This window comes from Perca fluviatilis, chromosome 23 (genome assembly GCF_010015445.1).
Source record: "Perca fluviatilis chromosome 23, GENO_Pfluv_1.0, whole genome shotgun sequence".
NCBI classification, from domain to species: domain Eukaryota; kingdom Metazoa; phylum Chordata; class Actinopteri; order Perciformes; family Percidae; genus Perca; species Perca fluviatilis.
This window is the reverse complement of record NC_053134.1, coordinates 11,849,047-11,871,612: the sequence shown is the minus strand read 5'-3', so window position 1 is coordinate 11,871,612 and position 22,566 is coordinate 11,849,047. Positions and strand designations below refer to the sequence as shown.

The 22,566-nt window shown below is 40.3% G+C and overlaps 2 protein-coding genes across 3 annotated transcripts; one reads left to right on the top strand and one right to left on the bottom strand.

Moving 5' to 3' along the window:
* Positions 1–6,913: 6,913 nt before the first annotated feature.
* Positions 6,914–18,933, bottom strand: mettl25 (methyltransferase like 25). The gene is made up of 12 exons (XM_039791457.1): positions 18,537–18,933; positions 17,326–17,508; positions 17,058–17,164; positions 16,331–16,918; positions 15,855–16,002; positions 13,643–13,737; positions 13,403–13,432; positions 12,768–12,841; positions 10,771–10,864; positions 10,280–10,354; positions 9,813–9,884; positions 6,914–7,209 (listed from the first exon to the last, which is right to left on the bottom strand). The coding sequence occupies exons 1-12, from the start codon at positions 18,751–18,753 to the stop codon at positions 7,102–7,104; spliced, it is 1,791 nt and encodes a 596-aa protein (XP_039647391.1). The 5' UTR covers positions 18,754–18,933; the 3' UTR covers positions 6,914–7,101.
* Positions 18,656–22,549, top strand: ccdc59 (coiled-coil domain containing 59). Of its 2 annotated transcripts, XM_039791467.1 has the most exons (5): positions 18,656–18,790; positions 19,300–19,458; positions 19,798–20,155; positions 21,784–21,892; positions 22,060–22,227. In XM_039791467.1, exons 2-5 carry the CDS (start codon positions 19,311–19,313, stop codon positions 22,225–22,227), a joined length of 783 nt encoding a protein of 260 aa, XP_039647401.1. In that variant the 5' UTR covers positions 18,656–18,790; positions 19,300–19,310. The 2 variants fall into 2 exon arrangements, with proteins under 2 accessions (XP_039647401.1, XP_039647402.1); XM_039791468.1 differs by lacking the exon at positions 18,656–18,790 and having other exon boundaries at positions 19,311–19,458; positions 22,060–22,549.
* The last annotated feature ends 17 nt before the right edge of the window (positions 22,550–22,566 follow it).

The window sequence follows — 22,566 nt, the reverse complement described above, 5'->3', positions numbered from 1 at the left end:
CATCGGCCACTGATGGGTGAGACAGTGACGGAGCATTACAGGGCAAGAGTAGTCATTTGTAACAGAGGCACCCAGCCACCCTGACTCTGAAAAAAGACTTGGCCTTGACCTCACGAAACCCTGTTGAAAGGCAAACTGCTGTGTTTTTTTTACCTGAGACTTATGTTGAGGTGCTTCCGCTTTTATAGCATTCATCAGTGTCCAGAGGCAACAAATGAGTGTTTGGGTTGTAGGAAGACACTCAGTCATTTCACATCTTTTGACACTTTATCTGTAAGCCAACCTTAAGATACAGCCTTGTTGTTGTTTTTTTGTGAGATTAGGATAGATGCACACTAACATTATCATAACTTATATATATATATACATATATATACCCAAAAAAAAACACACAAAGCCTACAAGACACACACTGTGCCGTTACTCTGCCCCATGGGGAGTCGGCCCAAGTGATGAGAGAGATTAGCTGAGGAAAAGAGGGAAAACATGTTCCTGTAGAGAGAATAAACAGGCCCAGGGAAAAACAAACACATTACAGCCACAGGAGAAGAAGTGTTTAGTCCCTCTGACTGATTACCTGCTACGTCCTGAGCGCTGTAATGAATATATTGTTAGGTGTAAACAGGCAACGGTCCTAAATAAAACATATTTTTGGGTTTTAGATGAAGAGGTCTAAAAGGGGCAGTTAAGGGCTCTTGTAAATCATTGGCTCTATTTACATTCATAGATGAATGCATTTTCTTCTTTCTCTTGATATGTTTTCATCTGTTATAGGCAGTGACAATCATTTAGTCCTTAGAATTAAAAGCATGTGGCTTTTCTCATTCAAGCCACATTTTGTTTTGCCCTTCAACAAAGCAAATGCTTGCATAATTTGACTTGAGATATGACCTAACTATTGTTTGTTGAGGCCTTCAGAACGGGCCTTTATGCTTTTAATGAGTATTAGTTGCACTTAGCTTAGCATACAGAAACAGGGGTAACAGGACTTCTTATTAACCATCTGGATTCTAGGTTCAATTTGGCATAAGTTTCTATGCACTCATTTTTGTCTTTGTTAAACTTTAAATCTGTCCTCTCACCACATTTATGGGGTCCTTTTTTTCAGAACAAACGCAGCTACAACTCTGACTTACCATTTTGTCAATTTGACAAAGTATAAAACCGCCCGGAACCCGAAATACACGAAAAAAAGACACTGGCTGGGTTTATAAAAACGTACACATCCTTATTGATAATCACTCAAAACATTGTTATACAACAGTGAAAGATTGTAAAAAAATATTCATACACACAAATATAACAGAAAAATGTAAGAAATACAACTTCACAGTCCATTTATTTTTTATTTTATTTTACCTTTATTTAACCAGGAAGAGACTCATTGAGATTAAAAATCTCTTTTTCAAGAGTGTCCTGGCCAAGACAGTCAGCAGTACAACCACACATACAGTACATACAAACACAAAATACACAAAAACACTAGACAACAACTGAAACAGCAAGTCCTTCAAAGTCAACCACACTCCTAAACACATCAGGCAAAACATCTACAGCCAGATGTGGCTGCCTCCAAATCAATCAACATCCTCTTAAAAGCGACCAATGAGACCAGCTCAGTAAGTTTCATGGATTTCTGTAACTTGTTCCATGTAGAGGGAGCAGCAAACTTAAAGGCCTTTTTCCCCAGCTCAGTTCTAACCTTTGGAACAGACAGAAGGAAAAGATCCTGGGAATGAAGATTGTAAGTCCTGGTACAATTTACACTGATATAGGTCAGAAGGTAGGATGGAAGGAGACCTAAAATAGCCTTGTATATAAAGATATGCCAGTGTTGAAGTCTCCGTGTTGATGGAGAAGTCCATCCAACACGTTCATATAATTCACATTGGTGAGTGAGGGCTTTCATACCAGTGATGAACCTCAGAGATCCATGGTATACAGTGTCCAGTGCATGTAAACTTTGAGATGAAGCATGCATGTATAAAACAAAGTCACCATAGTCAAGTACAGACATAAAAGTGGCAGTGACCAGCCTCTTTCTAGATTCGAACGAGAGGCAGGATTTGATTCTGAAATAAAACCCTAGTTTAAGTTTTAATCTTTTTGCTAGCTGCTGAATATGAAGGGTAAAAGAAAGAGATTCATCAATTAAAATACCAGGATATCTGTACTTTGAAACACATTCAATTTTCGTATGTTGGGAAGTGAGGATTGAAGGCAGAATTGATTTAGATTTCGAATTTGCATGTAAAGTGATTTTGTCCAAATTCATTTTTGTGCCTTTTTTAGTCTATGTATGCCTGCAAATGTATTCCATGGTCAGTGTATTTACCAATGAACAGACGGACGGATATTTTGTTACCTTCCAACAGAGTCAGGCTAGCAGTTTCCCCCTGTTTCTATTCTTTATGCTAAGCTAAGCATAAGCTTAAGGCTCTATTTAATGCACACACACACACACACACACACACACACACACACACACACACACACACACACACACACACACACACACACACAAGAGTGGTATCAATCTTCTCATGTAACTCTTGGCAAAAAGGGAATACGCAAACTTCCCAAAATGTCAAACTATTTCCTCAAGCATTATTATGCATTGTGCAAGGGTTATTATGCAAAATACCTAATGGCATGGTTCTATATGTAATGTTTCTTTTTTTCAGATTACAAGATAATGCTCCTGTTAAGTACACTCATCTAATTGAAGAGACAGAACTGACCAACAGCAAAATCGCTAACAACAAACTGTAATTCTATCGACCCTGCTATTAGGAGACTTCCTCTCCCCTTTAAGCGACACAAAGCGAGTAATGGTAATTTTCCTGTGCTATTTACTCCGGAACCACTGCTTCTTCACCGCAGCAGATAAACATCACGCAGGAAACGGATAATCACAGCTGGAAGGACCGGGCCCTGCCCTTACAAAATAGCACACCCATGGTATTAATATCAACTCGGCAACCTAAAATCAGGAGACATCGCACACCAAATCAAATCCACCCTGGTTTGTGAAACATCCGCAAGGGTGTCACCTCCTCGTTCTGCTCAGGAAGATCAGAAATATAACTGTGTGGGGGGGGGGGGATTGTTTGGGTTTGGCGCTGAATTAGGAAAGGATAATGAGTGTTATTGTTAATGATGGACTGTGAAATGGCGACTCGTGTTGGTCAATCATCAATTAAGCGCGCGGCAGCAACAAACTCAATGTAAGTTTCTGAGTCTCAAAGCTGCGTGTGAGGGGGAATAAAAACGGGGAAGAATGCAAAACGTGACTGCTTAAATTAGTTCAGTGATACTGTAAAATAAATCCAATTTATACAACTCAAAGCATGTTCTTACCTCAGGAAAGTCTTTAAACACAATGACAGCAAAGGGTGGTATACAAATACTGAGTGGTTTACTCAAAATGACAGGAAAAACCTTTTAGAAATTCTTAATGTGTGGTGGTCCACATCAGTTTCCTTCTGTCGCATCCATTACACATTGCAGTTTGTGCCAACATGATGTAAATAGCCTACTACAGGACATATATTTTACAATATGTACTGTACGAGTCTCAGTTGCCCTTCAATCACAGCTCACTGAAGATGTTTACAGATTCAGGATGTCTATTCTTCATCCAGGTTATTAGATTTAAGCAACATACAAACAAAGCAAGTTTTAATCATGTAAATCACATTAAGCCATGGGGAAATGAAGCATTACATTTAATTTGCAATTGCATTAGAGGTTGAAGCTGTACATGAAATCTTACAAAATACATGACAGGGTTTCTAGTTTATCTCCCACTGTTTTCCATGACTTGTTTTTGATATTTTATCTGACTAACATTCCAAAAGAATGGACAAGATTAATGGAAAATGTGAATCAGAGGGAGGACAAGTACTGTTCTTGGATATATACGTGATGATGTGATGATGTGTGTCACATTGAAAACAGCAGTTGTCCGTTCTCCGTCAAGTGTTTCTTGAGGGTGACATTGTTTGAGTCTCAGAATCAAACATTTACACAGCTTGACACGCCTGTTTACGCATCCACAGATACATCGCTGACAGGTGTAAAAAAAAAAAATACATTCAGAGAATACATCTGCAGTGACTTGATGTGATAACAGCAGATTTCAATCTAAAACGAGACGTCTGGCCAAATCCACTCTTCCTCACAAGCAGGGCATCTGGCAGAGAAGTGTAGTCTGTTGGTGACTGAAGGGGCAAGATGATGGCAGCCAGAGCTACTTCCTGGCACCCTGCTCTCTGATGGCTGTCTGCCCAGGCCCCAACACAAAATCCCCAGGGGCAGTTAAAACAGGACAACATGATGACCATGCTGAAAGATGGAAGACATTAGGACACTGTGTATGAGAGTGGATGTACAAGTAAAGGTGGTTAGTGTGCAGGTTTAAATGGCTTTTTCATCATCACCAAATTGATCATTTCAACTGACCCACGTCTTTCTCTCACTCCTTTTTCCTCAATCTGCAAATGGTTTTGTTTGATTAAGCCTGCCACCTCCCTTCCAAATTTTACCCGTTGATTATTTTGAGTTCATTGATTAAGAAGTTGGAAGAAATTGCATTCTTTAAATCAAAAACATCGGCCAGCTGAGAACTACTTATGTAAACATGATTGGATGATGTTTAAAAGTATACAAACTGCAAATGTAGGAGGAACCCCAAGATCATTTTTCAAATCAAGGAGGGTAGCAGGAACTTGATTCATATCCTAACACCACCGTGAGAAACAGAGATCACTGCATAGGACCAAAGTGTTTGACGCACTCCCCTCACTTCCCCTCCACTTCCTCTCATTCCTACCTTGCAATGAAAAGTCATCTGAGGTGGGAATGCATTGCATGATGCAGCCTATTTCTGTCTCCAATCCTTCATCACGTCCTGTAACCCGTTTTCCTGCCTTAAGTGCAAAGTCAGGAAATTGTAGTTTACCTACTGCAACGCCTGGGTAGCTTTTGCTGATTTGTTTCCCCACAAGTTGACATGTTTGTTTGTGTGCATTGAAAGCAGGGCTTTTATCGTGTCATTGTTCTTGTCTTCAATGTGGGCACATGAAAGAGGACTGTGCCAGGGATGTGCGCAAGCACACATGCAAGTACCAAGGACGAGACAGATCGACAGGACGTGACTCACTCGGCCACAACAAAACCTGGCAACATCTTGAATTGCTTGCATTCGTGTTAGTCCGGTTTGGCCACTAGAGCAGGCTGTCAGTGTGAAACAAAGTGCCGGATCCATACATGGTCCAGACGCAGAGGAGAACCTCTCCGTCTGTCTTTACCGAGATAAAAATAAAGCTCTGGGACACAGTTTCACCACGACAATGTTGACAGACCTATGGATGGCCTACAGATGTGCAGGCTGCTGCAGCTATAGTATAAAAATAAATAACAGAAGCAGTATAGTGGAAGATGTGATTTATACAAGTACTGCACATTGGGAAAGTGCGTCATATTCCTTTTCGTTTCAGGCTAATTTTGTTGAAGAGAGTCTCCATACTTTTGAAAAATGGATGTTCCTACAGAGACACTGTTCACATGCACAGCTGCCATGACCATTACTGACTCATTGCTGGGTACTGAGCGACACACAGGGCACAATATGACAGCATTATGTTCATTATAAAAGATATCACCTTTGTTGTCAGACGGACCCATTTTAATTTATTTTAAACTTTTTGTTATTTAACTATAAATTACATAAAAGTAAATATTGTTAGATTGTTTTATATAATGAAATGTCAATGTTTAGGCTGGTTTGGTCAAGTCTGCATTCACGCTTGGAGTGGCAGAAGCTGGACGTTTCAACCATTTATCACTTACTTTGAGCTAACTATTTCATCCATTTATCCATTAATTTTAGCTAACTATTTTAACTCCTTATCCATTACGTTTGGCTACAGTATTTCAGCAATGTCTTTCACTTTATCAGGATTATACTATCTATCCATTTGGCTGCTTTAAACTAAGTGATCTCTAATCGCTAACTACTTTTCATGTACTCTTCACCGCAACACGTGGTGTTAAAAGTGTTAGCTGACTCAATAAGCAGATGTATTTTCTCAATCGAATCATAATTTATATTTTTTTATTTATCTAAACTACCCTGGCTAGTGCAGAAGCACCCCTGGTTGGGAATCACTGAACTAGGCCATCTCCTTGTAGTGTAAAAGACAATAACAGAAGAGTAGCTGAGTGAATTTCCAGTTCCGGTTCATTTTATCTCTATCTCTGTCGGTAAGGTAATTATAAGAAATTGTCACTTGTAGCATTTCAAATAGTATATTTTAACTTGTAAGTTGAGTTTAAAAATAAGTAAATATCTCATTGTAAAATAATTGTTTTGTTAAATGTTTTGGTCCCCTAAATACTCCATTTCACTCTTTACCTCTTGTGTCTGCTTTATATTAGCTTTGGTGTAAATCCCACTACCATAATTCATGTGTGCACTCAAGACTATAACATTTGTTATCAAACATGTAAGACGAGCGTGATTTATTAAATGACCAAGCGCAAAGCAAAACACAAGTAAAGCGGGGTCAAGGATGCCTCTCTTGCCCTGTCGATCTTTTCCCCTACTACCTCTGGTTTGAGAGCCTAGAAATGGGGTTTCCAGACCTGTCAACAGAGCCTCCTAAATCCCACAATGCCCCTGGCTCCCTGAACGGTCCTTAAAAAACAAGTGTTTTCTCAAGAGTCACGAAACATAAAGACAAAAGCCTGAGATGGATACAATCCAATCAAACAGGAATGACAGTTTTTCCAGGTGTTTTGAGCATGTGTTTTCATGAGGAGCACACAGTCAAGGACGGAACGCTAAAAATACAGAACATTTATTTTTCATCGCAAACAGTAAAGTATATAAAACAAAACAAGATGTTTCTGAAAGTGATACAGAGAGAGACTTTATAAATAAATCACAAAACTTAAGATTTAATCATACATGTAATCAAAACAAGCACGAGAGAACACATACATTTACAATCACTCAAGTGTGATTGCTGATATAATCGCGTACAATCATGACCTCTCAAGCAGCGTATTATAATCGTGTGCATATGTATAAGTTCATCAACATAAAATTCTGTCTCCATAGCTCTTCAGTCCGATGATAGCATAACATCTCGGTGACAGCAGGGGATCAAAGAGTTGCACCAGTGCAGAGAATGATAAATCCTCCTGCAGGACACAAAGGCACACACACACACACACACACACACACACACGCCCCCAAAAAAACAATAAGACACAATAGAACTGAATAAAAAACACATGGACATACAACTCTTGATTCTTCTCTCCAGTTTTGGCTTTGTGACCCATTGGCATCCTCTGCTGTATGATTTTCTCACTAAGATTTCTCTATTGAATCCCCAGAGAGTAAACATCTGTACAAATATTGTGTCAGGTGGACTCCTGTTCATGTGTAGAACAAGTTTGTCTTCCTTGATGGCTAGCTCTTTAGTTAGAGGTCATTTTGGAGTAGAAAAGTCTTTCAACCACACTTTGTAAGGCTGTTCTTTCGCTGCATCCCTACCGTGTCAGTAGAATGGCAAGAATAGGAAAACCCTCCCATTATTCTTGGGGATGTTCATGCATTATTCCATGCTAGCTTCTCGACGGGCAGTTTAAATAGGTTACACGCCACTTTTGTTGTGTTACGCATTTGGAGGAGTTCCTTAACAAGTGGAACCAGATACTAATGAAACTAAAACTAAACTTTATTCTTAATTCGTCACATACAATTTGACAGTACAATGTAGTGAAATTCAATTACTGCATTTAACTCCATCCTAAGTATTAGGAGCAGTGGACAGCTATACATACAGCACCCGGGGAGCAATTTGGGCTTCGGTGACTTGCTCAGGGACTCTTTGACATGTAACAGTATAAGCTGCTTATAAATTAGCTGTATCTAATCAAATTAGTGCTAATATTGAATTGTATTTATATCTTGCTGCCAGTGACGGAGGCTTTGCAGCCATTTTGAGTTTGTTGACACTTCTGTAAGCATGCATCAGCATACTGAAGTGCTCACAATGACAATTCTAACATGCTGATGATTAGCGGGTATTATGTTTACCAAGTTCACCGTCTAAGTTTAGCGTGTTATCAAGCTAACATACAAGCTGATTGGAATGTCATTAGTTTTGCAGGTATTTGGTAATGAACCAAAATATCGGGAAAAACAACATTTTTGCCCTGATGATGGCGCTATATGGAAAGAAGGGATCACCAAATTTGTTACGCTTCATCCTCTGGAAACCATGAATGTCTGTATAATGGCAATCCATCCAATAGATGTTGAGATATTTCAGGCTGGACCACAGTGGTGGACCAACAGACCTACCTATCCCATCGCTAAAAACAGCATATACGACACTATTTTCCATGAACACACACAACCACCGATGCATATTTTATCATCATACACTTTTTTGGTCCCTTGACCTTTCAGCATACATCACGTCACAGTGTATACATTGCTTAATAAGTGCATCATTGTTTGACTATTGACACTGGAGCGAGGGCCTGAAGACTTTCTGGAAACAAAAACAAAAATCTACAGTATGTTTTGGATAATAATCACAGCTCTTGCTCAGAATTTAAACAACCTGATCGGTGTGTGTTTATATCAGGCCGAGCATGCTTCAGCGCACTTATCATCGCATGGATCATATTCACATACATCCATCACCTCTTCTTTTTTCCTCTTCTGCTCCTCCTCCAGGGAGACCTCTCAAATCTGACCAGCTCTCTTGACATTATATTGTTTGATTACACGACCCTGTTAAGGAAGTCCATCTGACACACAGCCACGCATGTAATCACAACTTCAAAGCCTTCGGCTTGTACATGTCTCATCACAATGACTCAATGGCTAAAGATTAGCATGTTGTGTTTGGCTGCAGAAGCATGAGACATTCAATTGCAATCCGCCTTGAATTTAGCCAACACCTATATTATTATTATCAGAGGGCTGAATCAAAAACAAAGAAACAGAAAAAAAGGTTTTGATATATCAGCTGAGATTTTTGCGTCTTCGCTTTCATCATCTGGGAAGCAAATTTCAAATCCCAATCAACGAGCTGTACAAGCAAATTATAAAGATGAGTCCAGCTGAAAAAGTAGCATGCTGGTGAATATCACTGAGTCATGATTGCACTTGTTTCAATGTTAGTACAGTTTTTGTTTTTTTATTTTCTAGTTTGAGACTTTTTAGTGAGGCGCCCTTTTTTTTTTATTACATACACCTTTACCGCTGCACTGCCGCTGACAACCCCCGTGGAATGACTCGTTTTACTATCAGAATTTGATCCATTCGGCCCGATAACATTTGGAAAGTTTAGAAGAGCCGCACAATTAAATCATATCTAAATGAAGTTAGTGGAGACCGGCGGAGGTCTCTAGTTCGCCTGCTCTACGGGCTGCACAAAACGGAAGTAGTGCCGATCATCCAGGGAATTTTAGGCTCCATATAGGTTTCATGCGCCACTGAGTTGCTCTTGTAGGAATAAACGGGGCTCCGCCTCCAACACTGTATCCAGTTCTTATATGACATCCATGTGCACCACTGCCTACTACTTCCCAGCAAGTTAACCTCCCCTGTCTCTTCTTGGCTTTGTGTCTATTCAGTATGACTTCATGTTTATCGGACTTTTGAGTATTCCAGGTTTTGCCAAAGGGGGTCTATTATGAGCCACTCATCCAAAATGAATTCATAAATATTTTTCGCAATGAATGATTAATGAGAGTGTCCCGGCTGAAATAAGTTTACTTACCTGTTCTTTCATGTAGCAGAGGCGATCAAGGAGAATCAGACCTTCAATACAGGGAGCCAGGGTCACCTTCAACTACACAAAGATGATGATGAGAGAAGATTTAACATGACCTTAAATATACATTTGTTTATTTCATTGCTTGTAAGTTGTCCTTTTTCGGCTGCTCCCACATACTAAAACCCACCATGACTAGTGTCTACCCAGTAGCTGGTGGGCGATCCCCAAAAACCATTTTACTGCTTTATGTCATAAAAGAAAATGGTATGTTGGTTGACACCACAATTAGTGGCCTCCGCTGAAACCAGAGGCTGGTTTTCTTCCCATTCTGTACAACAGTATTACTTCCCAGCAGACTACATGATCTCACTTAATGGTCTGCAATTTATTGGCATTATACATCTCATTTTACAGGAATGAAAATGATTTTCCTGCTTACCAGTTCTGTTAAAATGTTATCAAGGACATACCATGTTAAAGGCGTGCATCTCGCCCCTTCGCGGCGTGTATGTGTCGTGGTAATCCTGGATGTCACTGTCAGAAAGCTGATGAGAGAGAAATATGCATGTGAGTCAGAATATTAAAAAAAGGGAAAACAAGTGAGGGACGGAAAGGAGAATGTGAAGAGGAGTTGAAGTAGGAGAAGCAAAAGAAAAAGAGGGTTTATGTCTTTTGACATACAGACAGAAATGCGTTATCCTTATTCCCATGGATACCCAGGGCAACCGGATGACCTCAACATCCTGGTGCCGGGCAACATCCTAAACCAAGACAGCAAGTTTCTCAAGCTCCTGTTTAGTTCACTAACCTGACATACATTGGATTGCATTTTCTAAATAAACGCCAACAAAGAAACATGTTTCCCTCTAATTCACAATCCAAAATAGAGACTGCTTCCCACAGTGTGTGTTTCTGGAAGGTCTTGTTTGTAAGATGATAATAGTCATATTCTGGTCCTGACCTTTGATTCATCCAGTTCCAGTCTGCTTAGAGCTCGGCGAACGTAGTCCACAAATGATTTAGCCTTGGAGTAGACATTCCCAACTCGCTTTTCACTGCAGAGCAAAACACACATAATGTATATACTAGAGGTGTGAATTTTCACTGATCTCCGGATTCGATTACGATTATCACGTCAACGATTCATTTCAATTCAATATCTTGATGTCAAATACATTTTTACTATTAATGCCATATAGGTCATTTAATTCATAGCTTTTCAAGCTTCAAAAAAAAAAAACATTCTGCAGTGCTCTAATACTAAATAAACTGGATACATAAAATTACAGCACTGAGCACATGGCACTTCCTGAATGTGCAAAACTTACCAGAATATGTAAACAGAAATGTTGTTAGGCATACATTAAATTGTAAACAGAAATAATCGATTATGGCCAGGCCCATTATCGATGCAGCATCGTCCATGTCCATGATTTGATGCATCAATTATTTGATTAATTTCAACACCTCTAGTATATACACCATTTCTCAGTACCTGAACGTCTCATTTTTGCCCAGTACAATAAATAAAAAAAATGTAATTTTTTTTTTAGAAATGACACCATAGCAACCAGAATCCAACTGTTAAACACTTCTAAAAGGACTAAACGGTGATGAATAGGCGCTGCTTGGAGAAAAGTAATGGATATTGATGTTGGTTATAAACTGAAGACCACAGAGCAGGAGGGGGGCCAGGTCAACGCTTGGGTCGTTTAAAGCATTTGATAAGGGCTAATTGAAATTTGCAGTACTTAAATAGCTCAGTTTATTTAGTTAAAGGAGAGTAATGACGGCAATCCACTTAAGATCTGGACCGAAATGCATGAAAAGCGTCAGCGATTAGGAATGCAAAATAACAACAGCAAATGACCCCAGAACTTCAGATTGTAAAGGTGTAAACCAGCAGGTTTTGACTTCTGAGAGCCAGCAGTTACTCATGTTTAAAAAGTAAAGCATAACAAAGATAGATACATTTCTAGCAAATTATTTTTTTCACTTCGGCAGCCCTCCTATTTTCATTGAAAAATATTTCCTAAAGCCCAAGATGACATCTACAAATAACTTGATTTGTCCAACTTAAAGTCCAAGACCTAGATATATTCTATTTGCAATTACACAAATACATTTAGGAAGCTGGAACTCAGCTAATTTTTTGTCATTTTTGCTTTAAAGCTATTGTGCGCAGTTTCTGTCGCCCCCATGAGGAATTCTATGTAATGACAACAAAACTGTCGGCGTGTCCACATGATAAAAGCCTTCCGCGATCGCGCACCACCCCCACCCCTCCTCCATGCAGTTGCTAGTAGCCAAGGAGGACACGGAGGCTTAAAAAAACATGATGGACTCTTCAGAAGTGGTCATTATCTTCACTCGAGTTTCTGCGCGGGAAACACACCAGATGACACAACAAAGCTTCTGAACATAGCCATACTGAGAAATCCAGAGAGAGTGGTGTGGAGCTGATCTTAATTAGCTTTGTAGCAACTCATTTGGCAATGGCTTGAATGTAACGGACGTTCATTAATATCAAAAAGTTATGTACTAAAGCTTGAAAGGATTTAATTAATTGACTATCAAAATCGTTCTTGATCAAAATGTTCTGACGGACTAATCCTTATCTTAAATCGACCGCGTTGTTTCAGCACTAAAGTCTATGATGTAAGATCAGGTCTGCTACTGAGTACATGTGACTTTTGTTTGCAATTCTTGGTTCGTTTGTAACCTAAATAAACCAGAAACAAAAACTTTTCTTTTCTGGTTCAGAGAAAAGAAAAGAACAGTTATTTTTTTTATCCTTTAGACTGCTACTGAAATGTGAAGCTCTACCTCACGTGTGTTACTGTATGTGGACACTGTGAAATTATACTTATAAAATATTGTGTGATGTGTAAGTGCTTTGTACACTTGCTGTAATTTCTCATATTAAAGTGATGCCAGATGTACAGTACTTGTTGTTACCTTTTAAAGGAGCTGTAGTGATCCCTCAGAATAACATGAAGCACCGCTCGGTAAAACAGAGACTCCATCTGAATCTGCAGAAAAGATCAAAGAGAACTTGATGCAACATAACGCAGTTTACTGTATTTTTTCACATAAAAACTTTGTTATTCCCTTGTGATTCATCCAGCATGTGAACGAACAGTTGATGAATATTTCTGACACTTTTCCGAGTCTGATGCAAGACTACCCAGCAATCAAGCCTGTTTTTGGATTCAGAACCCCCAGTTCCAACAAGTAATCAATCTTACCATGATTGCATTAATATTTATAAACATTCCATATTAATGGCTGGTGGTATCGTGTATCAGGCTTTGGGCCGGAGCTCCGAGCTCTACATTTTTAAATAAATACACTGTAGTCAATCACAGACTTAAAAACAATAGCAGAATTAATGGGCTGATTGTTTGAAGATCTGCGATGAAGATAACACAGTCTTGAGTGATTGTGAACACCCATATTTAATGTTTGAAATAATTTGAGAGATTTGTTTGGATGGGTGTGACGTAATGAGAAAGACATTTGAGTCCCATTCTTGTGCGATGGGGTCGATTCATTTATGTATTGATTACACTTAGGATGCGTGTCTTACTTACCCCTTGGCCGAGTGAAACTCTCTCGAGTGCCTGTGTTTTAGAAAAATGGTAAATCGTTAAGACAAAAATTATTCTTGGGAAAAGTGGAGCTGTAGCTGTAGTCATTAAAAACCTACTTCATCCACATGCCCTGCTTATAACCTACCATAAATAAAAAAAGAAATCTGAATCTGAAGATCATATGTATTTGTAGGAAAGATGCTGTTGTGCAAAATCTATTGTGCTGTCGTCCAAACTCACCAAACACGCCGACATCCTGGCATTTCTGCCGCAGAACCAGGACCGGTCGCGAAGGTACTGACTCAGAGGGAACCCACACACACCGGGCAAACACTCTGTCGGGGAATACACAGAGATGATAGGAGTCAACGGATGGATCAGTTGATTCATGGGGGCGTTTTTTTTGTTTTTTTTAAACAACTGCAATCCGTGAGTATGAATTTCTAAAAGGAAATTGCCAGGGAGACATCAAGAGAGCAGGATTAGGAAACATTTTAATTTACAAAGACTTTCATCCTCTTCTTTTCAGTGTGTCTGTCTTCGATTCTTTGAAGAGAAGAATTAAGATAAAACTCATTGCTCTTAAAAGTTTTGCCTTAAAAAGACCTCTGATTGCTGTCGTGAGAGGAGCAGTAAGTACCACAGATATCTGACCATAGCAGAGCTTAGCACGCGCACAACACGCACACGCACACACACACACACACACACACACACACACACACAGATTCCCAGTGGCAGGGCACCGAGTGTGACTACTTGACAGCATGCCATCCTTTTCATGTCATTTCTAAAAGGGTCAGTGACTGAGGCCAAGGCGCAGTGAATCCAGAAGGATACTTTCAAAAGAAGCAGTAATAACATGTGCAGCTGCGGCCGGGCTCTTGCAAACTGCTCTGGACACGCTAACATGTTAGCAATCGGGTTAGCTTCCCTTCTGGCCCTCGGAGGCAATTGAGGTTTACAAACCTTTCCTCCGCCTGAAGGGCAGATTACAGTACTTACACAGAGCTGTTTATAGTAGCAATGCCTCATGTTGGCCACAGAGTTCACATGTGAAGTGGCCACGTACATGCACTCCTGTTCAGAAAGACAAATATTTGTGATCGTACACTTGCAAATATTTTATGAAGAGACACGCTGGCTCCAGAGCTTAAGACGCCTGAATGTACTTATCTTGTTGGGAGTAAACAGCATGAGATTGGACTCTCGATTCCACATAAGGTACTAAACATGGATGATGCATTTGATGAATCGCTCCCCAAATGAGCAGATCACATAAATGTAGCCTTCTATAATGAAGCTTTTCAGCTCTTTAGCTCTTTTCTAGGGTGAGGCAGGCCACCACAGGAGCTGGCCTGCATCCCAGACTGCATTGTTAGGCCAACAGGGGAGATAAAGCGTGCGTGCGTGCGTGCGTGCGTGCGTGTGTGTGTGTGTGTGTGTGTGTGTGAGCCTTTGTCACTTCTTTAAAAGATCAAGCTGGAGTTCAAGAAACAAGCATGGAAAGGAGTGTTTTCAATCAGCTGTCGTGATATCATTTTCCGCTCGCATTTGGCTGTAGCTACGACGGGCCCCGATGACGTGAGGGTCGAAGGTCACGCTGTTAACAAGAGATGACGCGATACTGTATCGACAGTAGTGAGGGCTCTTTCATATAGATACACAGGGGCTACAGTCACAGCATGAGGACACATGTAGAAGATTTCATACCTCGTAAACTGAGCAGCCAAAGGAGCATGAAACGAGGATGATATCAGTCCTGATATCCAGTTTCCTGCGTTTTGGCACCTGAATTAACCTCCGAGGTGAGGCAGCTGTAGAGGCTGCCGTACAATCTCCTCAGTGCTGTATTCTAGGCTAACTAAATAAGAGCAAAGTCCTCCTAAGCCAAGAGTAAATACAACATGCTAGTTGCAGAATCACTCACTAAGGTCAAAAGAATCTCATTTTAAGCAGCCTTAAACAGCCATCCTAAATCCATAAATCCACTCTTAATGGCTCAACAGCGAGTTTCTGAGCTCAACTCAATCTCCAGAAGGGTAACTTGGCTGAGTCTCCAGACTCTCAGCGGAACATTTGACTTGTTTACTATAAAATATGACTATAAAGTGTTTATGTGGCTCTGTGTGGGAAGACGATATTTCATTTCAGATTGGATCAGAGTGATGAAGTGAGCACTGCAGGTGTCTGAGGTGGGATTATGGGACGTGCGTGAGCGAGAAAAGAGGGAGAGAGACATAGAAATAGAGAGGAAAAACTGTGAGCTCGGTGTTCAGCGGAAACCATGTGTTCTCGAAAAAGTGGGTGGAGTGTGTGTGTGTAAACACTGTCACAGCTTTATAACACAAAGAAACAGACACAAACACACAAATCTGTCTCTGGCTGTGATCTGTATCTGAGTATGTCGCTGCCAGTGTGTGTGTGTGTGTGTGTGTTTGTGTGTGGTTACCCTGTCCTGCAGGGTCAAACTCCTCAGACAGCAGGTGATAGCAGCAGCCCACGCTGCAGACTGAGGCCAGCTCCGGCTTAGCCACAAACATCCTCAGGGTGCTGGGAGCCAAGTCGCCACACGTGTGCAAGCCGACCATGACCGCATCCTGGAATGCGGCGAAAGCACGCAGAGAAAGGAGAGAACAGTGGAAGAGGTGGGGAGGGGAGGAGATCGATGGTAAAATTTATTGATGATGACGCACTGCAGATTTGGCACGGTGATAACGTCTCACACTTGCTCCAGTAATGTAAACTCCAGCTGTTGGGGCAGACTTGTAATTTCAGGAGCTGCTGTGGGAATCCTGCTTTGCTACTATACTGTATACTGCGTGGCTGGCCTCCTATCTGCACCACCACCGCTGCCCAAACACACAGTGAATCTATTTTCAATCTTTACTTCTTTCCTTTTTTTTTTTTTACTTTGGATTTGCTCACCTCCAGCTCGTTGATGAGCTCTCGGAGCTCTGTTTCCGCAGTGACGTAAGAAGTGAGGGGTGAAAACATGACGCTGGCGCTGGCGGCTCTGTTCTGAGCTTTCCTCTCCAGGTTCTCTGTCTTCCTCCTCTCCCTCTCCTCAGCACTCAGTTGTCTGGGTGGAACTCTGGGGGATGTAGGCTGTAGCACATCCACTGACAGGGCGCTAAGGAAGAGCTCGTCTGTTTCGGCGTTGGGCTCTGAATGCCTTTCCGCTGCAGGGTTGACATCTGATGAGCCGATTAACACCTTTTCCTCCTCCTGTGACACAATTCCTGCCCCATCGCCATGTAAAACATCATTGTCTCCATCCATTCCAGGCTTTATTTCTACTAACTCCTCCTGAGGTGAATGTGTGGCGGCCTCTCCCTGTCCCCTAACTGCCTTGTTGTGTTTCTGGTACGCCCTGGAGAACTTCTTTAGCTTCCTGTTCCTCTCGTGGGCTCCGTAGGTGTTGGTGCTGGAGGAGTCGATGCCATAGACCCGGAGGCCGTACTGCAGAGACAGGAAGGAGCTCAGGTAGCCCTTCCCCGAGCCTACATCTATCACCTGGGTGGGAGACAAAAGACGGAAGGAGATAAGGAGACTCAGAGAGATAAACTTCCTGATGTTTGGGGTCCAAGGGTTCGGGTCTCCCCTAATCAGAGCCTTTGAGGCACTGTTTGAAACTTTAAAAATGTTACTCTACCTGTTTGACTCCACAGCGCTGGGCCAGACAGGCCACCACCTCAGACATGGACTGGACCTCATGAGATTTCTTAGAGTTCATAAACTCATCTGTCTCCAGCTCAGCACCTGGGTTAGTCAGAACAATTTTTTATAAATCATGTCAATTTTGCCAGCAATGCCCCTTTGCAAAGACCTCAAATCAATTACATGATAGCTGGACAACCCTGAAGAATTCTTTACTGGATTCCTTCTCTCAGCATGGAACCAGGCAGTCCATTCTCCCCTACCTATCTCTGCAGGTGGAGCTCCAGACTTTGACCTGTTCTCTCTGAGGGCCTGCAGTAGCTCATCCCTGCTCATACAGACTCCAAGGCCAGGGAGAGAGTGGGCTTTGGCTGCCTGCAACAGTTCACAGACATCAACCAGCCGGTTTGTATCATTGCAAAACCCGAATGTGGTCCTTGAATGCTCTGTTTATGGAGACAGACACAGAAATATGGGTAAAGTTGGACAAAATTGTGCTTGGATTTTCATGTAAACAGTTTTTTTCTTCTAAGTGAAAATTTGTATTTTGTTCTGAGTGTATGGTAGATACTATACACATTCAAATTTCTAATTTAGCAGATGTTCGTGGTAGGAATGAAATCCCATAAAGGGTGAGTTAATCTAAAACAAAACAAAACAAAACAAACATATTGTCTCGCTTAGGTTTTATGCTGCCACCCCAATACAAAGGAGGGGAATGCAATTGTGTTTGTTGCTCTTTTGGCATTGAAAAAATACAGTCTAAACATTTAACAGCAACATGGATGAGACCCAGTTCACTGTGAACAGTTTTCATTGAAACTACTTTCTAGTGAAATAGTCCCCATGAAATCTGTTTGCTTCAGGTTCTCAAAAACAGGGCAACTTATATAAAGTAATTATGTATGATGAACTTTTTTCTAATTTGGGTGATACTTTAAATCAGACCCTTTTTTTAGCGATAAGAAAATTATGTCACTTACAACTTTTTTGGCTAACAGGTTTTGAAAAGAATATTTCACTTTCCATTTGGTAATAATGCAGTAATAAATGTTGGCATTCCATTAATAAATGCTTGTTATAAAACGTATTTTGGTCCAGATTCTCCGCAACCTTTTACTAGAAGCTGTGGTCATGCCGTCTGCACTGTCAAGAGGCTTTTTTCACGACATGTGGCAACTAATAAGTTGTTCTAACTGATGGTTTCTAACTCATCTATAAAGCATTATATCATTTGGTCACCATTAATAAAATAAAGCCGTTAGTTCAACACCTTTTTTTTCTTTCTTTTTTTAAATAAATGTATCAATGAAAGTTAAAACAACAGACTGACAAGAACCACTTCATCTATCTATTGATGCCATTTATATATATATATATATATATATATATATATATATATATATATATATTTTTTTTTTTTTTATTATTATTATTTTTTTAATTTCTAAAGCGACTGAAGAAATGTATTGACCTTTTGCTTTGTGTCCTGGCTCCCTCTGCTGGTCACTAGCCGGGCCGAGTGTTGACAGGACCTCCTCGGGTAGCACGGCCATGAAGCGGTTCCACACGTCCTGGGTGTAAAACTCCACCGTGTGAGCATTGGCGATGCTCAGAGTTATAGACAGAAAGCGCTTAACTTCATCTATTCGACGTTGAATTTCTGTGAGGCTGTATGAGGAGGACAACATATTAAACAGCTCTCCAAAGAAGGCCCGAGTGAAGCATGTAAGAAGTCGTCCACACTGCTGATGTACGTCTAGACATAAACAGTCGAAAAATACTGTTCGATTATTTTACAATAACGTATATTTTTATAAAATATACGCTAGCATACATACAAGGGGAGGCATTTAGGGTGTGCCAAAATGCGGACTTTTAGACAATCTTAGCGACTCGTTATGAATATTTACTATATATTTTATAACATATCTTTATCTGATTATTAACCAGATTCAAAAATAAATGTTAAGTTATCAATTCAAGCAGTTCGTCCAGTTCTTAAGACACCGGTTGATGTGTATAATTGTCCACGATGACATGACTTTAAAAATGTCCTCGTTTATAACGAATCGCTCGAAGTGTAAACACATTAGATTGGAATTGCTCCATAATCGATTTTTATGTCTGCGTTGTAGTCTACGCGTCATCACACTGCGTCTGTCAGGAAATGGCACGCAGCCCAAACAGCCTGAACCACGCGTGAGAGTTGTAAACATTTCACTTTTCCTGGCCAGATTTAACTGAAATGGCACCGACAGATCAAAAAATGAAGAATAAGAAGTTCACCGCGAAAGATGGCAACTGGAAGAAATCCCAAAATAACGCACAGGGTGTCAAGAAAAAGAAGAAATGGGTCCCCGAGCACAAAGTTTACGAAGGCAGTGTTAAGGAAGGTAAGTCTTTGCTAAACAGTACTTCGATCATTAATAGGAGTTTGATTCATTCACCCAGCTGCGTTTAAAGAGAACGACAGCAATGGGGCACAGCCTATCTAACGTTACACATAGATATCGTTTTCAAACATGATGCCAAACTCAACTAGGAAATCTCTCAATTTAAACTGGCATTTCCACGTGACAAAATGTGATTCTAGCTTAATTCTTTTTAGCTGTTTTGCTCAATATCTCTAGTCTTATAGTAAATTAGGCAGACAAATGTCCATCAAGCATCCCTTCATTTAAAGAAAGTGTCAACTTAATATAGCATGGTATGCCTTTGTCTTCTGTCCTCAGGTCAGGGGTTTGCTTTAAAGAGGAAGCAAAAAGTCCAACATGAGTACAACAAGCTGCTGCGGAAGGAGAAGAAAAAGAATCCTGAGTCCAAAGCGCTGTACAAGGAGGAGTACCCAGAACACCTCAGGCATCTATACGTGGCCGAGGCAGAGAAACTGAAGAACGAGGCCTGGACCAATAGATTGAACAGGAGTAAGCTGAGAATGAAAGGGCAGGAGAAGGGAGAGGAGATAGATGACAACGATGATGATGAAGCTGATGCTGCTGCTGATGCTGATCCAGAAGTTACTGGTGGATCTGAGCAGACAGATTCTATAACTGGGAACCCTGAACTAACAGCAGCCTCCGAGAAAGACAGGTGAGAAAACATTCTGGACTCGCAGCTCAAAAACAAAGTGACTTTAAGTGATCATTATAGAAATAGAAAAATAGAGAATAGAGAAGTTCCATTACTACCTAAAACTACATTGAAGGTGAAGAAGTGCCCATTACACATGGCACATGGGAGATGATTTGTGGAACCTGGTTTGAACATATTTTAATGCGTGGGCCTTTTTAAAATGTAGGATTTAAAGGGGAACTGCACACATCAAGTCTGTTCACAGGTCTCAGGGAGTACTACTGCATATGTGAATAAGTTGTTTAAAGCTTTTTCATGACTCCAGAGGGCGCTGCGTAAATCTGATAAATTGTCTCAAGTGATGTCACTTGAGTCAGCATTGGTTGTGTCTGATGACACAGTTTGAAAATGACAAATCTAAAGATGTGAAATAAGAAAGCGTAACAGACCTCTGTAGCCCGCTCCTCATCTGTCCTTGAGGCCAGCTAACGTTACTCGAGGCTACTTTAGTATAACACACCCAAAACTCGGACTGAATTGTCGGCGGACACGTTGCACTGTGGGTAATGTAGGCGCCAGAAAGAAAGAGGCCATATACTGTATATATTATTATATTATAACTAGTTTGTATATTTGTTCCTGTATTTATTGTAGGGCTTGGCAATATGGAGAAAATCAAATATCACAATATTTTTGACCAAATACCTCGATATCAATTCTGCAACGATATTGTAGCGTTGACTATTGGTGCTTTCACAAAATAATCATCAGTAATGTGGATATAATGACTAAGTGGGTAAAGGTAAATAATAGAATAGTTACAACAGTCTGGTAAGTTCAGAAAATGCCATCACTTTACTGTAATGTAGCCTTTAAAACCAGGAAAAGACATTGTGCATTATGCCATATTACGATATCCAAAATCTAAGACAATATCTAGTCTCATATCACGATATCGATATATCGATATATTGCCCAGCTCTAATTTATTGTTTATTTCATATAGATGTTTAATATGTTTGTTTATGTATGCACCAACCACCAAGCACATGTCCTGTAAGTGTTACTTACTTGGCAGCAAATCCTTTTCTGATTCTATATATGTATCATCATGTGTTAGATGCTCATCATTGCTTTGTATGATTGACAACAATGCATTGTTTTACTTGATATCATCCACTGAGTTTCTAAGGTCTCATAGAACAGTGGTTCCCAACCTGGGGTCCGGGCACCCCTCAGGGGGGCGGCAAAGATCACAGGGAGGTGCAAGTCTTTATCTGGTTTAAGGTTGAGGTAAAAAAAAAATTATTGCAATATTATAATGTATACAAAAGTCTGTATGAAAACTATGTATTTTTGTTCTTGCTTAAAATTGTAGGCAGGCTACTTAGTAGGCCAAACCTCCAGGACCTCAGCTTTTCTTAGACATGAGTAGGGGGGGCGTCAAGGAAAAAAGGTTGGGAACCACTGTCATAGAACACTATAAATGTTTGCAATCTACGGACAGAAATCTGTCACTTTAAGTGGAAACAAAACTGTCTAAACTGGACTGCATTCTCAGTATTTGTTTTATTCTTCTACTGTTAATATTTTCATAAATATTGGGAAATGCAGAGTAATACTTTCTTCATAATATTCTCTTCTAGTCTTCCAATGAGCAACCGCATGAGGAAGAAAATGCTAAAGAAGACGTCCTACCAGAAGACAAAAGAGGAATTTGAATCAATCACAGAAAAACGGAAAAAGAAGAAAGAGGTAAAGTGTTTCTCTTTAATGTTTATTGTTAACTATTACCCATGAAGAAAAAAAAAAAGAACAACATTAGTTCACAGTTTTAGTTTTTTGAGACATCAAATTACAGTCTGACTTTCTACTGACCGGTTGTCTTGTTCTTTTTGCATTTATTGTTTGTGAAATCCCAGGAATACATTAAGAACAACAAGCAGAGAGAAGAAGCCATTCAGAAGTACAAACAGAAAAAGCTGGAGACGTTTCAGATGCTGAGCAAAAAGACCAAGAAAGGACAGCCCAATCTCAATCTCCAAATGGAGTATTTGCTTCAAAAGATCACACAAGGAACTGGGAAATGACTCCCAAGTCAGAGCTGTAATAAAGAAAAGACTGGACCTTCACTTTGTTTGACTGTGCTGTTAAAAAAAAACCTGAGGACATTCAGGATTGTGCTTTTCACACTCTCTTCAGTGGTGCTTTATACGTCGAGTGGTAATCTCAAACCAGATTGTCTCTTTACTTTACTGTATTGCAGGTTTTCTTTTCCGGTATTTCGCCCCAGAATAGCACATTTTGTGGCTCATTTTAATCTCAGACCACCAGATGGCATTGTAAGACATGAAGAGATGGGAAAACATACTCATGTAAGATATTTTTGAATCAATAAATGTTTTAGCTTCCTGTAAAGAGCTGTTAAT

Bases quoted from the DNA above. Each gene is read 5' to 3' on its own strand.
- ccdc59 (XM_039791468.1), top strand. From the start codon at position 19,311: ATGGCACCGACAGATCAAAAAATGAAGAATAAGAAGTTCACCGCGAAA. The intron at 20,156-21,783 runs GTGAGAAAACAT...ATTCTCTTCTAG, and splicing joins GCAGCCTCCGAGAAAGACAG to TCTTCCAATGAGCAACCGCA. The intron at 21,893-22,059 runs GTAAAGTGTTTC...GTGAAATCCCAG, and splicing joins AACGGAAAAAGAAGAAAGAG to GAATACATTAAGAACAACAA.
- mettl25 (XM_039791457.1), bottom strand. From the start codon at position 18,753: ATGTTGTCCTCCTCATACAGCCTCACAGAAATTCAACGTCGAATAGAT. The intron at 13,433-13,642 runs GTGAGTTTGGAC...TCTAAAACACAG, and splicing joins CCAGGATGTCGGCGTGTTTG to GCACTCGAGAGAGTTTCACT. The intron at 7,210-9,812 runs GTAAGTAAACTT...TGTGTCCTGCAG, and splicing joins TCTGCTACATGAAAGAACAG to GAGGATTTATCATTCTCTGC.